The following is a 14,353-nucleotide window of genomic DNA, read 5'->3' as shown; positions in this document are numbered from 1 at the left end:
AACATGAAGAGAAAACTGAGCACAATACAAAGAAAATTCAGCAGAAAATGGACACATCAAATGAAAAAAATCTCCAACACTAGAGAGGGAAGTTATTAGCCGATCGCTTTCCCAAATAATCAGTATCCCATTACAAATATTTACCCTCAACCATAACTGCAATAGATGGCTCATTAAAGAAGACAGCTAGCTATGAAGCGCGGACAGTTGGGCACTTTGCAGAAGGTCACCTACCAGTGTTAGACACTTGTCGGATACCAACACTTAATGAACATGCATCCAACACCCACATCCACAGATACTCTAGAACCTGCTTGCGGCATACTAGGATACTTTTGGGACACTCACGTGACACGACACGTTAGGAGGGTATAAAAATTTAGGAAATCTTCTTTTTGTGAAATTATTGATGGTGAAAAGATTATAGCAATTCTAAGCGGATGATGAAATACTTGCCTGACCACTTTTGTCAGTTTGTGAATGATGTAAATTAATAACTGTAATGACATCTTTCAATGAAGGCAGATATGGTATTTTATTATAATTAGGCTCCTATTTTTGTATTCTCCAGTAATTTTAGTCGAGCATCATGTATAAATGGAAACTATATTATAATTGTTTACCTCTCCCCAACATGCTGTGTCCTCTATTTATTGGACATTTGGGATTCAAAGTGTCAGTGCAGTGTCTTTATTGTGTCAAATATCTGCGTTGGTGCAACTTAGACAACCAGCAAACAACAATTTAGCAATGCAAACAAGCGAGAATTCACATATATTCAAATTTTAGCTTCAAAAGCTATGACAAACAATGCTACATAGATACACTTCAGGGGAAGATGCAACAGAAGTACAAAAAAGCGACGGCATAGCCCATTGCGGTTTGTTTAGTTTGTCTCGAGTCACACAAACTTGAAAGCAACAGTTGAAGCTACTCCTCCAATAATGGCATAGTTACTAGTTCATCTTGAACTTTTCCGCACAACATTTCTTACAAGAGCATATTTATGTAAGAGTGGAATTGACCTAATGAAATATTGTTTGCGTCGTCCATCATGCTTGGCAATTAAATCACGTTGCGAGGTTTTTTTTTTTTTTTTTTTGAGTCTTCTACGTTATAGAATCGGTCAAGAGTAGAACTCGGCAGATCTCCCAAGCTGTCAATTCATTATTAAAATGGACAAAAGTAACATGTAAGCAGGGCTGGGTATAATGTCACAGACTATTTGTTGCATCCCAACGTCATGGGTTCATGCCAACATTCCCGCAACCCTAAACGAAACTGATTCTTTTTTCATGTATTTAACTTGTCATTTTCGGCTCATACCCAGTTCACATCGTGTTAATTAGTCTCGTCAAAATTCACCCCTTTTGGAATGCACAAATTAGTCATGAAATTATACATAAGAGTCTGTAATTTGAACTCAATTTGATTGCCAGAATTTCAAAAACATAAATCCTAATTTGTATGTATTTTCGCTTACGAGATTGACCCCAACATGATAAATAATAAATAATAAACAAAGATTAACCTCCAACGGCAACAAAAAGACAACATTAGCCCAAAATTCTATGTTCGCCTATGTTATAATTCTGGATGACTAACACCTTCAACAAACGTAGGGACCACAACGAAATAAGGTGCTCTTAAGGGGCACAAACAACGGGGCAAACAGTCAAGAGTCTTGTCCAAAAGCCTCCGAAAGCCTAGCTCTGATACCAGGTTCAAGCATCCAACCCAAAACCAATTGGCAATGAGTGGAGAGGCCCCCCAAACCAATATACCAGTTTTGGAGGTTGTAATTAACCAATGTGAGATCAGCTCTAATACAGCCATAATCATGTTACCAGGTCATGTCATTTTTCTGTGTACGGTTCGAGTCTTCTAAACATGTCATGTCAAAAATTCCCACCTTTCATATAAGTGGGTCTAAAAACCAAACCAAACCCAAAACTAGCCTTAAAACCAAACCGAGCCTAATTGACCAATATAATCTCTCCAAGTCCATGGCTCGATAGATAAATAAGACCTCAGATTTACCTCAGATTCTGCAGATGTCTTCGATCCAACTTTGGTGACATTCTCATCCAATATCCGGTTTGTAGACTCGTCCATCTGTTTCTGACTTTCTATCGACTTAAACGTTCCGGCATGAACAGAAGCAGAGGGCATGGAAGCCTGACCATCTGACCCATTTACTAACGGGACAGGTTTCAGTTTTGCATGTCCAGAATCAGATTTTAGTGAAGCACTTTCTGTTCTCTCAAGTCTTCCATCTACTGGTTTTGCCCTCGATATCTGGTCTTTGACAGCATTCCCAGGATCTGAATGTTGAGTTCCTGCGTCAACAACTCTTCCCCCAGCAGGTTCACTTTGGACATTAAGGCCATAACCATTTTGTACAGAAACTAAATTACCAGCTAAAGATTTTGAAGCGAGTGTAGGGGGCGGCTTTAGTTCAACATAGCCCATGCTAAATTCTTCTTCTGTAACCCATGAAGGCTATCAAGGAAAACAGAGTAAAAAAAGTAAGCAACTAGACAACCAGCATACGATGACGACGTATTCCAAAACAGGACAAAAGTATTTTAAAGAGTTTTACACTCCAGTTGTGTCAACTTCCAACAGACAAAACAATGAAAAGTATTTTCCAAAACACAGAATCTTGGTCATTGAAGTCTATAATACAAAAACTGTATCTAGGACAATGTTTTGGCAAGGATATTTTAGTCCTTTTGTCACATTTTTTATTTCTGCGTGAACCAAATAGCAGAAAATATTTTCGTGCAACAACCAAATACCAGATAAAAAGTCAATTTCGAGCAAATATTTTCCATCTCCCCCCAAAAAAGAAGAGCTTATTTAGCTACAAAGTTTAAACAGTTACATTTTCATCATACCTTTCTTGCAGCCAAAGCTGCAGCAACACCTGTAGCCAACACTTTGAGATCCTCCCTTTGGTCGCTTTTGATTTTAGCCACCTGTACATGGGGACAGATGGGGAGAGGAAGAGTCGAGAAATAAAAGTGAATATACAGCTCAAGAAGAATACAAACCAACTAGTAACACTGTCACCTTTTCCTACCCGTTTTTCAAGGTTTATCCCACTCTTTCGAGTGACTGGAAAAACACCAGCAATTTTTGTCAAGAGTATAAGAGCATTCCGGATTTCCATGTACTCAGTGGATTCCAAACATTGAATCAGCAACTTTGTGATCCGTTGACTCCATTTCCAATGTACCTTTTTGGAACCAAAAAAAAAAACTTAAAAGAATCTTAAACAAATTGAAAGGAACGAGGAAGGAATGATGTGATTGGAATCATCATTAACACAGTTAATCATTGATGCAGGTCAAAGGGAACAGCATCATTGGTTGTCACCTTCGAAGGGAAGGTGCACTTGTACAACTAAAATCGTCACCACAATCGTTCATTGATTTTGCACCACATTTCTAATAGAATCGTACACACATTTTCTCCAACTTCTAGCCCTAAATTATTCATAGTTCGGGAATGCCAAAGACCAAATTTAAAAAAAAAAACCCCAGCAAAAAGACAATTTGAACATCCTTCAATCAGCACGTAAGTACACAATGTGCATGACTGAAGTTCAAAAAATCTAGCAATGAGCATTGTTCTCGTTTAACAGAGAAAACATAGTCTGCCAAGATGGATATCCTCTTTTGGCTAAAAAACCATGACCATCAGATGACTAACCTTTTCAAGGTGAGTGGCAAGAGATGCGTCTTCTAATAGTTGCCATGCTTATATAAAATACACACCCCCCCTACCCTAAGGCAAAAAGGCTCCCTTGAATAGCAAATATTTGGAGAAGCCTTGTAAAGCAGATTTATTGGCAAGGGTTTTTCTCTTAGTTGCACGAAGCAGAGAGGGGACGGGGAAGCGGAGGTACCCAGAAGCTCCTAAGATTGGGAGCGCCTACGTATATATTATTTTATATATATTTTTAAAAATAATACCATATTTTTATTTTTGGTACTTCCCATATTTTTTATTTATGTTATACAGAAAAATATGTATTTTATACCAATTAGGTCTCTCCGCATAAGCTCACATCTCCCGTAGGAGCGCGATCCCGTCTCAAGGGGAACGTGCTACTGTCGCGTTTCGGAATCGCGTTTCTCGGCCCAGAGTGCTTTCCAAATAGGCAATTCCTGCAACTAAAGATAGCTAGAGGACTGAATCAATTGGAAGCTGAGGGTTTGTACTTGGGAAAATTTGTTTGATGCTCAGTGGGAAAATTTGTACTTGGCCACTATATTTTTGTTCTGGCAATGGCGAAATCAACAACTCCACAGACCAAAATTTTTTGTGCCCAACAAACTCGATTGCCATTATCTCCTCTCGAGTTAATGAAGTGGTAGAAGAACAGACTCTCAAACTGATCTATCAAAGTGCAGTTATCAAGTAGAATCCTCCTCAAGTTGATGTGATTAAAATTCATGCAGCTGGCACTTCAAGAGGTAAGCCGGATCCAGAGAGGTTGGTGATGTATTTAGGAACTTGGACAGTGTCTGGATTTTGGGTTTTCGAATGACTATTGGATGGGCTTCGTCCTTGGTAGCAGAGCTCTGGACTATTTGGAAAGCACGCTGTGGCCTTGGCTGAGGGGACCAATAGAATAAATCTAGAATAAGGTTGGGAAGAAGAGAAGGATCTTATCACAAAAATTCGAAGGTATCAACCCCAGCTCAATCTGATTCGCATGATTAGGGATTTGACCTAATTCATGTTCAGATTTTATTGCTCATGAAGCCACCTCGCTCAAAAGTAATATCTGTATCCTTCATAAAGCACCTCCCCAAATGACTGGATTGATAATGAAGAATGTGAGAGGCTGGAAGTATGTTAGGTCTATGCTTGTAGTGTGTTTACACCCCAAAAGGCAAAGATAATATGACAAGTGAGACTAGAAAGAAACTGGGTCCTTGACTTCCGAACGATAAACAGGTGATAGTGTAAGAGGCAGAGTATTTACAAAGATGAAATGCAAATAACAAGAGCAGTGATGGATATGTATTTTAAATCCCACAAACAGCACAAAAAAGCAGTAGATGTACTCGAAACTCCAAAGACAGAATTAACCAACGATGTGGACTATTTTCCATTTGAAACCTTCACGATAACCCAGCAAAGTATTCGGCCCTAAATATGTCAGTGAACTCACCTTAATGAACTGACTGTAAGTAACGCGCTGGCTGTTCGGATATCGATAGTAGACCGCAAACCCAGGCATGTTTCCACACTCCCGTTCATATACAGATTCATCACTCTGCAAAGCAATGCATCAGACATCAGTCAACATAAGCTGTCCTTCCAAAAAAACACTCAAGCAGGCAAACACTTACAGCGACTGAAACACCATTGGAAAATAATACTCCATCCAATAATGGTAGTCCATTTTGGGGCATTCAAATATTCATAGCCGGCAAAATGATTGCACATTAAAAGTCGCAATTTTACCCTTCAGTCACCGTTGTGAGCTCAAAATTTCAGATTGAAATTCAAATGATCATGGTAAAATGGTACTAATGGCAAAATCTGTCCATTTATTATCAAATATAGTGGGACAACACAAAATAAACTATTAACGAACTAACATAAAGGACGGGCAATTTAAAAAAATGGTCATTCACCTTCCAGTAGTAAGCAATCTTCAATGTCTCATGTAAAAACCGCCCAAGTCGACCCACTTCATACTCAGTGCAGCAGCATATCATAGGTTGCAAGGTTTTACAAATCAGAACATCAATGTGGTTGACCGTGTTGAAAAACGGCGTGCCAAGAGAATGAAGAGTATGCACAAACATGGCACAGTAAACCGCATCAGGCATACTGAAAGTACAGCGCGGAAAGATACATCGCTGAAGGAACTCCATGTTAATCTTCAAGGTATCTGGACAAGAGCTCAACCATTTATCCTTCTCATGAGAAAGCCGCCTGCGAACAGATGCAACATTTTCTTCATGCTTTTGGAGTTCAAAAGTAAGACGATCCAAAGATTCTTGAATCCTTTCCTTGTCTTTCTTCCTTTTTGCGATTGCTGAGCTCGAATTATCAGAGAGTTCTTCCAGAGCTTTAAGTGCTGCATGCTGCTTGGAAATTTCAGACTCATAACGGCTTCTGGGGACATAAAGATCGTAAAGTGTGAGACCCCAAAAGGTGGCATACAGGTCTGGAGAGAGGCTGTTCCATGCTTTCAAAGGCAACATTGTACTAACAGTATCAAGAAGATCCGACCACCTGCATAGTAGATATAAATGTTAAAAGCACGCAAAATTGGATACTAAAATGCTGGAAATCAGGACGACAAAGAATACTATAATACCGTTAACTAAGTTAAAAACTCACTGTAAGCCAGAGCCTCAGCCATACTTATACACACAGATACGATCATCTATATATAAAAGCATTGTTATCAACAAATATGAGTGTAAGTTCTCCTATGACCTATCAAGCTCAAAATGTACCAATATACAAAGTTGAAAATGAATAAGCTCAGGTAATTACGTTATAGGCTTTCGAGAAGGACCAAGATCCAGAACCAATTTGCCACATGACTCGGACTCTTTTGGAGCTTCAATGTTGTCCAAAGGCCAGAAGACATCAGAACTACTCTGGCATTTGAAGAGCCTCATTACAGGCCGGTAGATTAAGAAAGCCACCTGGAGCAGAGAGAAAAAATTATACGAAAGCGAGCACGTTACAAAATCCTATCTAATTTAAGATAACTCCCAATGGAAGCTCATAGCAAACACAGACGACCCTAGACGTTATAAGAATATAACTCAGGTCCAAAAAAAATAGTGAGACCATCGTATATATTCAAAATCCTGACATGAAAAGTTCATAGAAAATACTCCACAGAGAGAGAGAGAGACGAACCTCAGGATCGAGGTGGTAAAGGTGTACAAGATCATTAAGAGGCGGAACCAGCTGAGCATATGCTGTTGCTGGCGTAACTGCACTACACAGGAAGTCCACAAATTGAAGAAGGGTTCCATGGCATCTATCAAATTCCTCACTAACCATCTTAATGTATGGAGCATCTGCATTTATGACAACCCTGTAGACAATAGTAATCAGAAAATGTTACCGAAAGCTCACAGCATTCATGTAATATCAGTTACGTGGCAGCCAACAAGATCACGCAAAGGGTATCTGATACCACATTACCTGATCAACCTATATGTAACTAATAAGGGTCCAGATTTAGGAGAAGATTTGACCCGAAATTAGGCACGTCTATCTAATCCACAAATGGCCATAGAAGTAACTACACACTGGTTGCCAAGATAAAGACTCCTCATCCCATACTCAAATTTAGGCAGATGCATACTTTCATTTCTACAACTTCTAGTGATTAGCAGTGTAAGCTCAAGGAACTTTCTCAGAAACTTAGGACTACCAAGATGATGTGCAACTTACACAGAACGATGTTGGGCAATAAGCAACAGCAGTGGAATAGCTATTTTTGGATCCTCCTTTGGAAGCAACGAGTCCCTCAGTCTGTTAGTGGATTTGATCAATGCCTGTAACGACAATGTTAACATCTCAAGACCAATTAAAAGTCCCACTCAGACAGCAGTGGATTTAGCTGGAAAAAAATCTTGAACAACAAAAGGTAAGGGTGTCAAATAGATAAAAATTTCAAATATTTGTTTCCTAACGCAGAAGAAACAACTTTTCAGCATACAGAAAGCAATCAATGTCGAAAGTGGTAAAAAAGAACATATTACTGAATAAGATTCCCACCTATGAGCTCTAAATTTTTAATATCTGCCCTCCCTATAGAATTAGAAGAAAAACCTCTATATATATACGAAATGTAAAATGTCTAAAGGGAGTACTAAAAGCATACAACTTCAGACAAAGTTCATATATCGCCCTAAAAAGTAGCTAGATCTTAATAAAATTGCATAATCTTGCGTATAGGTGCAAAGTAGGATTGCTATGATCTGATGACATGAATGAACAAGCACGCTTTCCTTCAAAGATGGTTCATGTGGTAAGTCAAAAGTGTTCAGATTAAGCACCAGTATGCATTACACCATTTGAATTGTAAAATTGTAGGAGCTGATTAATTTCTCCAAACATAATAACTCGAATAGCTAGTGAATTGCAAAATTTCTTGAGATTTTAAAGCAGAGAGTTGACACTCAAAGCTTTTCAATGCACCTTGTTGTTTCGAGTTATCCCAAAAGAAGTAGCCTGATATCGGAGAGTGTCACTCCCTGCCATGGCATCTAGCTGTTCCTCCGTCATGTTCTCTGTGTATTGGACATTAGCCATTTGCTGGATAAGTTCCTATTCCAATCACAGAGATCAAAGTGTTAAGAATGGAACTGGAAGACACATCCCAAAGGCATAACTTAACATGTCTGAAAATACCTGTAGCAGAACTAGCTCAATTCCGTTCCCTTTCTTCAACTGATTCACGAGATACTGGAAAAGACCTCTCAGTTCCATTGATGGATATTTCTTGCACCTACAAATAATGGCAACGGCTACAGCAAATTTCAAGAATGTAATCATAGCGTATGTCATCAATCAATACGGCAACAATCAAAGGGGCCGATTGTTGTTACATCAAATTCTTCTTACAGTGATTGTTGGTACATTTGGAAAACTAAATTACTGCACCAATCCGAGAGTCAATTATGAAACTAACTCTCTAATGACGGGGTGCCGAACAAGGACATGCACTTGTGTGTGTGTAGGGTCGGGGGGGGGGGGGGGGGGGGGGGGGCGCGATGTGACTTAATCGACTAGGAAAATAAAATTTTCCACATAGCTCAGCAGTTAAACGATAGGATTATAGAAATAAACCAAGGCAATCAACTAATAACATATACTTCGAAGTGTAGCATTATAACACATAGCTCGGCGGTTAAATGATAGGATTAGAGAGATAAACAGAGGTAATCAACTAATAACACATATTTTGAAGTGTAGCATTTACGGAAACAGGACATATGAAGTTCAAAATTGAAGTATTATAACTTTTTGTTAGGCTGCACATTGTGTTCACATATTTCTGACCAGGTGCAAGGCCCATAAGCATTGACTTCAAGCATAAAAGAAAAAAAAAACACGCACACATCAATAAACACACAAGAATATAGGAGAAAAGGAAAGGAACATAAACAAATAAAAAATTTCACTTAATTCATTTGTTTCTCTTAGAAACAAACATCAATAAACACACAAGAATATAGGAGAAAAGGAAAGGAACATAAACAAATAAAAATTTCCACTTAATTCATTTGATGTTCCTTTCCTTTTCTCCTATATTCTTGTGTGTTTATTGATGTTTGCGTGTTTTGTTTTTCTTAGAAACAAGTCAAACTTAATATTCAGAAATTTGGTAAAATAAATCTTAGGCAAGTCTTCATGCCTTGCATGACGTAATTTTTGTAAAACATATTTATCAAGCCAACAAATTTTTTCCCCGACTTCCACATCCTCACTTTAAATTTAAAAAAAAAAAAACAAAAAAAACAAAAAAATGCATATTAGACAGCGTAATCTTACAAGTTACAAGGGAAAGCCACTTCAGCACTAGTAAAATGTTAACATCAATCGCTGATTCGAAAATGTTTCCCCTTTTCACTATGATTTCAAATTAGTGGTTCCACGATTAAGACTGAAAAGCATTAGCGTGAAATATACATGACTGATATTATGGATAATATTGTAAGGACAATAAAACTATGTAATAAAAACCTCCCAGTTCTTGAACAATTGAGCAGCACTGATATTCTTGAGAGCTTGGTTGATGAAGCTCAAGCAACAATACAACTCTCAATTCAACCACCGCCTCGAGAGAAAGTGAATTTTGCTTCAAAAGTTCATAGTTCCATTCTTTGCATACCATCCATTTAAGGTAAAAGATGAAGCAACGAATATGGAATCCACATCTTAATAAACTGCAGTAGTTGTCCGCCAAGACATCTGGATCTACCAAAGACCCATTAAACAAATAACCCCCATGAAGCTATTTTCAAGAAACTAGTACTCCGTCAACTCTCCCACTTGTCAAAATAGAACATCTCCTCGATACAAAGGCATGCCCTTCTGAGCATAATTATCAAAGATTGAACTGCAAATCTGCAGGAAGTTAAAGCGCAAGACACAACTTTGGCGGAATCTCCCATCACATGCCCAAGGAAGTGCAGAATCACAGAATGGTAGGTGCAGCGAGAAGAAAAACAACTTCAACAACAACGTAAACTATCCAGGATGAAGCACATTCTATCTTCAAATTTGCAACTAAGTCTAAGCTTTATGGTTGGGCAAATTGACTTGGAAAGAAATTCCTAATTAGATAGAACTCAGCACAATAAGGACATCCAAATGAGCAGCCATGCAGTCCAACAGGAATAGTGTAAGACTGTAAGTACTTGTATGCCAATCACTTTGAGATTCCAACCCCTTCTCCACTTACGAACCAACCCATCTTTACAAACTTATCTTCTGCCTCTTACAACCCCTCCATCCAAGAAGAAGCTAAAGAACTGTCAGACTTATTCCCTCAGCAGTTAAACACATCGGCACTCCACCACCCCTGAATAAGCTGTAATCTAGGAAAATGAACCAAGTATTCGTCTTCATACAGAGGAAGAGCAAGCTCCGATGAACCACCTACTTTTGATCTAGAGGAAAACTTCCAACTAGGGAGATGAAGCTCAAACATGTAAATTTAACCCTTTGAAATAGAAGAAATCTCATTTTTGGAACTTCAAATAGGAAAAAGACACAAGCGTACGAAGAAAGGCTTCAAGGGGAGTACTTCTCAACTGAGCCCTTGCACCTCCCTTACCCCACAAATCTAAAATCTTGTGTACTCCTGTAGACATCTGCTCTTTTCCCCCCTCCATTCCTGTTCTCAAAAGCAATCCGACGATCTATGTAACTGAACCTCATCTACCAGAATAGCGCCAGCCCAAGTTTGATTTGGATACCTAGTTCTATAGAAATAAAGGGTTTGCAGCAAGTTGTATTGTAGGGCATAAGGGAAAAGGGGCATAAGGGAAAAGAGTCCAGGGTGGTAGGGCCGACCCACTTCATTTGTTCCATGGTCTATGGCCCTACTGGATCTACCCACTTCAATCAATGAGCCAACATTTTCACCGGATATGAAATCATTGGTACTCGATCTAGTGTCACGTGAAAAGCAAATGCAAGAAAGCTGTAGCTATATCACGCATCAAAGGAGCACAGGAAAATCTGCAATGTCCACAACATCCCCAGCTCCAGCCAACCTGCTTTTTCTTGAGGTTAATCTGCTGCGAATTGGGAGCATCCTAATTACTATATTCAAGAAAAAATGACCCACATTTTCGAAGTAGAGGTCAGTTGAAGTATGTTAAAATTACCAAGAATGTCATATTGCACTTGCACAAACCCACAGCCAGATAATTTCTCGACAAACAGAAGTTATAAGGAAATGGAAAAGACTAAAAATCAAGTGAATAAGCTTTGTTTTAAGGTTCCCTTGTAAATAGCAAAAAGTATAATAAGTCTATGATTGAAACTACTAACGATTAACATATTGGTATATAAACCTTTAAGTAATTTTCCACATGATCACCAATGATCTTACAGCCAAAGGACAAGCGATGTACATATGCTCAGAATGCAATACTACTTGCAAGCATCATGAAGGTACACTGTACCCAAAAAGAAAGAGTACATACAAGTGTCCCCAAAATGAAGCAAGAGATTGGAGCCAGTCTGACAAATTAAGGCCATCATCTTTAAGCTTCTCACGTCCAACTTGTGCCAATCGCTCAATCACAACGTACTCCAAAATATCATACTCAAGCTGCACTGAAAATTCAATTAGCCAAAGAAAAACAACCACCCAAAGCATCTATCCAATTAGTGTTGCAAACTTGCAATGCATCAAATATCTACTGAAGGTCTACGCAAACAGCTCAATGCAACTGAATCAACATAGGAATATAAAGAAAATTCCACAAGGAGAATCACACCATAGATGATCCCAAAATAAATGACATCCAAATAGAATGACATATATATGTGTAATAAAGCTGGAAGGTACTGCATTACAGAGTGCTAAAAAACTACTCTTTCTTTCTCTCTGTCCCATTTTGCTTGCTTTGTACGGAGAATTCCACTTTTTAATTGGAAACACAATTAATGCTTCTCTGCTTAAACAATTTGACTAGATTTCCAATATTGTCCTTTATTCTCAACGTCTAAAACTACTTTCAGTCATCTATGATGGTTAGTTTATGGAAATCCACACTTTTTACTTGTGACTTTTCAAAGGAAGCAAACAATTTGGGACATCCTAAAATGGAATAGTGAGCAAACAAAATGGATGGAGCGAGTGAAAATCACTAGTTGAGTCAATTCAATGCTCTTCACAGAGTAAAACCAAAGTCCATTCTGTGCAGAGCGCATTAAGCTTCACTAGGGAACTAAATACCAGTTCATATAGTTTTCCTTAAAAAATAGTGTTTTCAGTGTTTTCCCAAGAAAATCTGCTTCATTAAAGCTTCCTATGCCCAACAAATCCTATGACTAACGTTTGAACTAGCCTAAGAAAGACATACAATTCCAAGAAGGTGATGTATTCATGGCCGACCCAAATAGAGGTTCATTGGGCACCTGCTGACATGAGCCAACCTGTGTCGGGACTCATCAAAAAGTGTCCACTAGTATCTTGTCTTTTAGAATCAGGCACAATTTGGACACTCAAGGACACACGTCTCCATCACTTAAAGACAAGTGAAACTCATTGCAATAAGGAAAAAATCTTGGGAACCCATAGCGTAATCCCAAAAGGAAGATTTACATCTACAAATCCCTTTCACACGTAAACAAAAATATTTTTTGTTAAAAAGAAGTTAGGCGTTCAAATTTAAAATATGTTACATTACCTTTTTAGAATGTAGAAAGTGGGTAATGAATTTTTTACAACTTTGAAAATCTATTCGTACTCTTAAGATGTACATGTATCATGTATGTGTTGTTTCCATATTTAAATTCCTAGATGTATATCGTGTCGTCTTCCTGTAGTGTCTTACCGAATCCATACTGTTTGCTTCATAGGAAATATCAGACAATCAGTTACTTACATCACTGCAAACCACAACAAAATCATGACAACAAAAACTTTCAGTAAACTGCGACTATAACGCAGAGACACCCATCTAAATTCAAAGCCAATTATTAGTGGCAACCACACACCCAGTGCCACCAATTTCACTTTGGCCCAAGATAAAAATGACATTTGCCATATCCTAACTGCTTCTGTCAGACCACTCAAGGATATTAAGTTGGACCTCAGCTTTCCAATTGATGGGTGCCTTCCACTTAAGGTCACTTAGCATTTGCAAGAAAATCTCAATGAAGAGTCATCAAGCAGACAAATCATATTCTTTCATGCACGTAAAAAGGGTAACTTGCTGAAGTACTCCTTTCAATTGATCTATTAGCTTGTCAAACAATTAGATGATGGGGATTTTACAGCAATTAGGAGCAAACATGTAACACTCTCGCATGCACTTTTTGCCAGTCCTCCATTTACTTTAGCTTACGTGCTGCTTTTCTTAGTTTTTGTCCATCTTGAAAAGAAGACACCCAAGGATTGCAGAACCCTTTTCCATATGCAGTTTTATAAATTACCATTGTGTCCACACTCAAATCGTGAATTGTTAGTTGTAACTCTTTCTACTTTTTAGAGCATATTGATTGTGGAAAGCAAAATAGTTGCAGTGCAGTAAGCTTGCAACATTTTCCAGAGAAATTTATGCACTCTTTCCTGATTTCATGATTTCTGTGACGTTTTAACTTGTAAGGTGCAGTAATTGTAGAGATTCAAATAACAAACCTAACCCACTCAAATAAGTACCCCTCAAAAGTAGAGTACAGTAAAGAGAGTAAACTGAAACTTACAAACTCTGGAAAGGGAAACATTCTCATCCAGTCAGTTGTGCAATATATCTCATTTCACCAATTAAGAAATTCATGAATATGTTCACAGAATGACCATGTTTAAGGCAAGAATGGATACAAATGAGTTCATTTATTTCCTAAACAATTGGTCAAGATGCATGCTAAAACTTGTGAGCCTCAGGTCAGAACCCAAATCCAAAACCAATGATGAGCAAGAGTTGTGCCTGCAGACTGCATAACCAACCCCCCTCTCTTAAAAAAGGAAGAGTCCATACCACAGACAAGAACAAAAGGTCGAGTGCATGACCACAATACTTTTTCAAAAGCAACCACATTTTATGCAGAGAAAAAAGGAAGCCTTGCAAACACGCGCGCGCGCGCGAGAGAGAGAGAGGGAGAGAGA

The 14,353-nt window shown here is 38.4% G+C and overlaps 1 protein-coding gene across 15 annotated transcripts in view; it reads right to left on the bottom strand.

Annotated features, from left to right (window-relative positions):
• LOC131300809 (THO complex subunit 2) overlaps positions 1–14,353 on the bottom strand; it is a 31,952-nt gene that overhangs the window by 3,787 nt on the left and 13,812 nt on the right. For 13 of the 15 annotated variants that reach the window (XM_058326797.1, XM_058326794.1, XM_058326796.1 and 10 more), the window contains 11 exons: positions 11,721–11,848; positions 8,413–8,509; positions 8,200–8,328; positions 7,450–7,553; positions 6,907–7,087; positions 6,532–6,686; positions 5,658–6,264; positions 5,189–5,293; positions 3,086–3,241; positions 2,901–2,981; positions 2,041–2,502 (listed from right to left, as the gene is read on the bottom strand). In XM_058326797.1, coding sequence (XP_058182780.1) covers positions 2,041–2,502; positions 2,901–2,981; positions 3,086–3,241; positions 5,189–5,293; positions 5,658–6,264; positions 6,532–6,686; positions 6,907–7,087; positions 7,450–7,553; positions 8,200–8,328; positions 8,413–8,509; positions 11,721–11,848 — 2,205 coding nt within the window. The remainder of the gene's footprint in view (positions 1–2,040; positions 2,503–2,900; positions 2,982–3,085; positions 3,242–5,188; positions 5,294–5,657; positions 6,265–6,531; positions 6,687–6,906; positions 7,088–7,449; positions 7,554–8,199; positions 8,329–8,412; positions 8,510–11,720; positions 11,849–14,353) is intronic. The other 2 variants (XM_058326798.1, XM_058326800.1) reach the window with 2 other exon arrangements.

Source organism: Rhododendron vialii, chromosome 9a, assembly GCF_030253575.1.
Source record: "Rhododendron vialii isolate Sample 1 chromosome 9a, ASM3025357v1".
In the NCBI taxonomy this organism is placed as follows: Eukaryota; Viridiplantae; Streptophyta; class Magnoliopsida; order Ericales; family Ericaceae; genus Rhododendron; species Rhododendron vialii.
The sequence above is the reverse complement of the archived record's forward strand: the minus strand, read 5'-3'. Positions and strand labels throughout refer to the sequence as shown.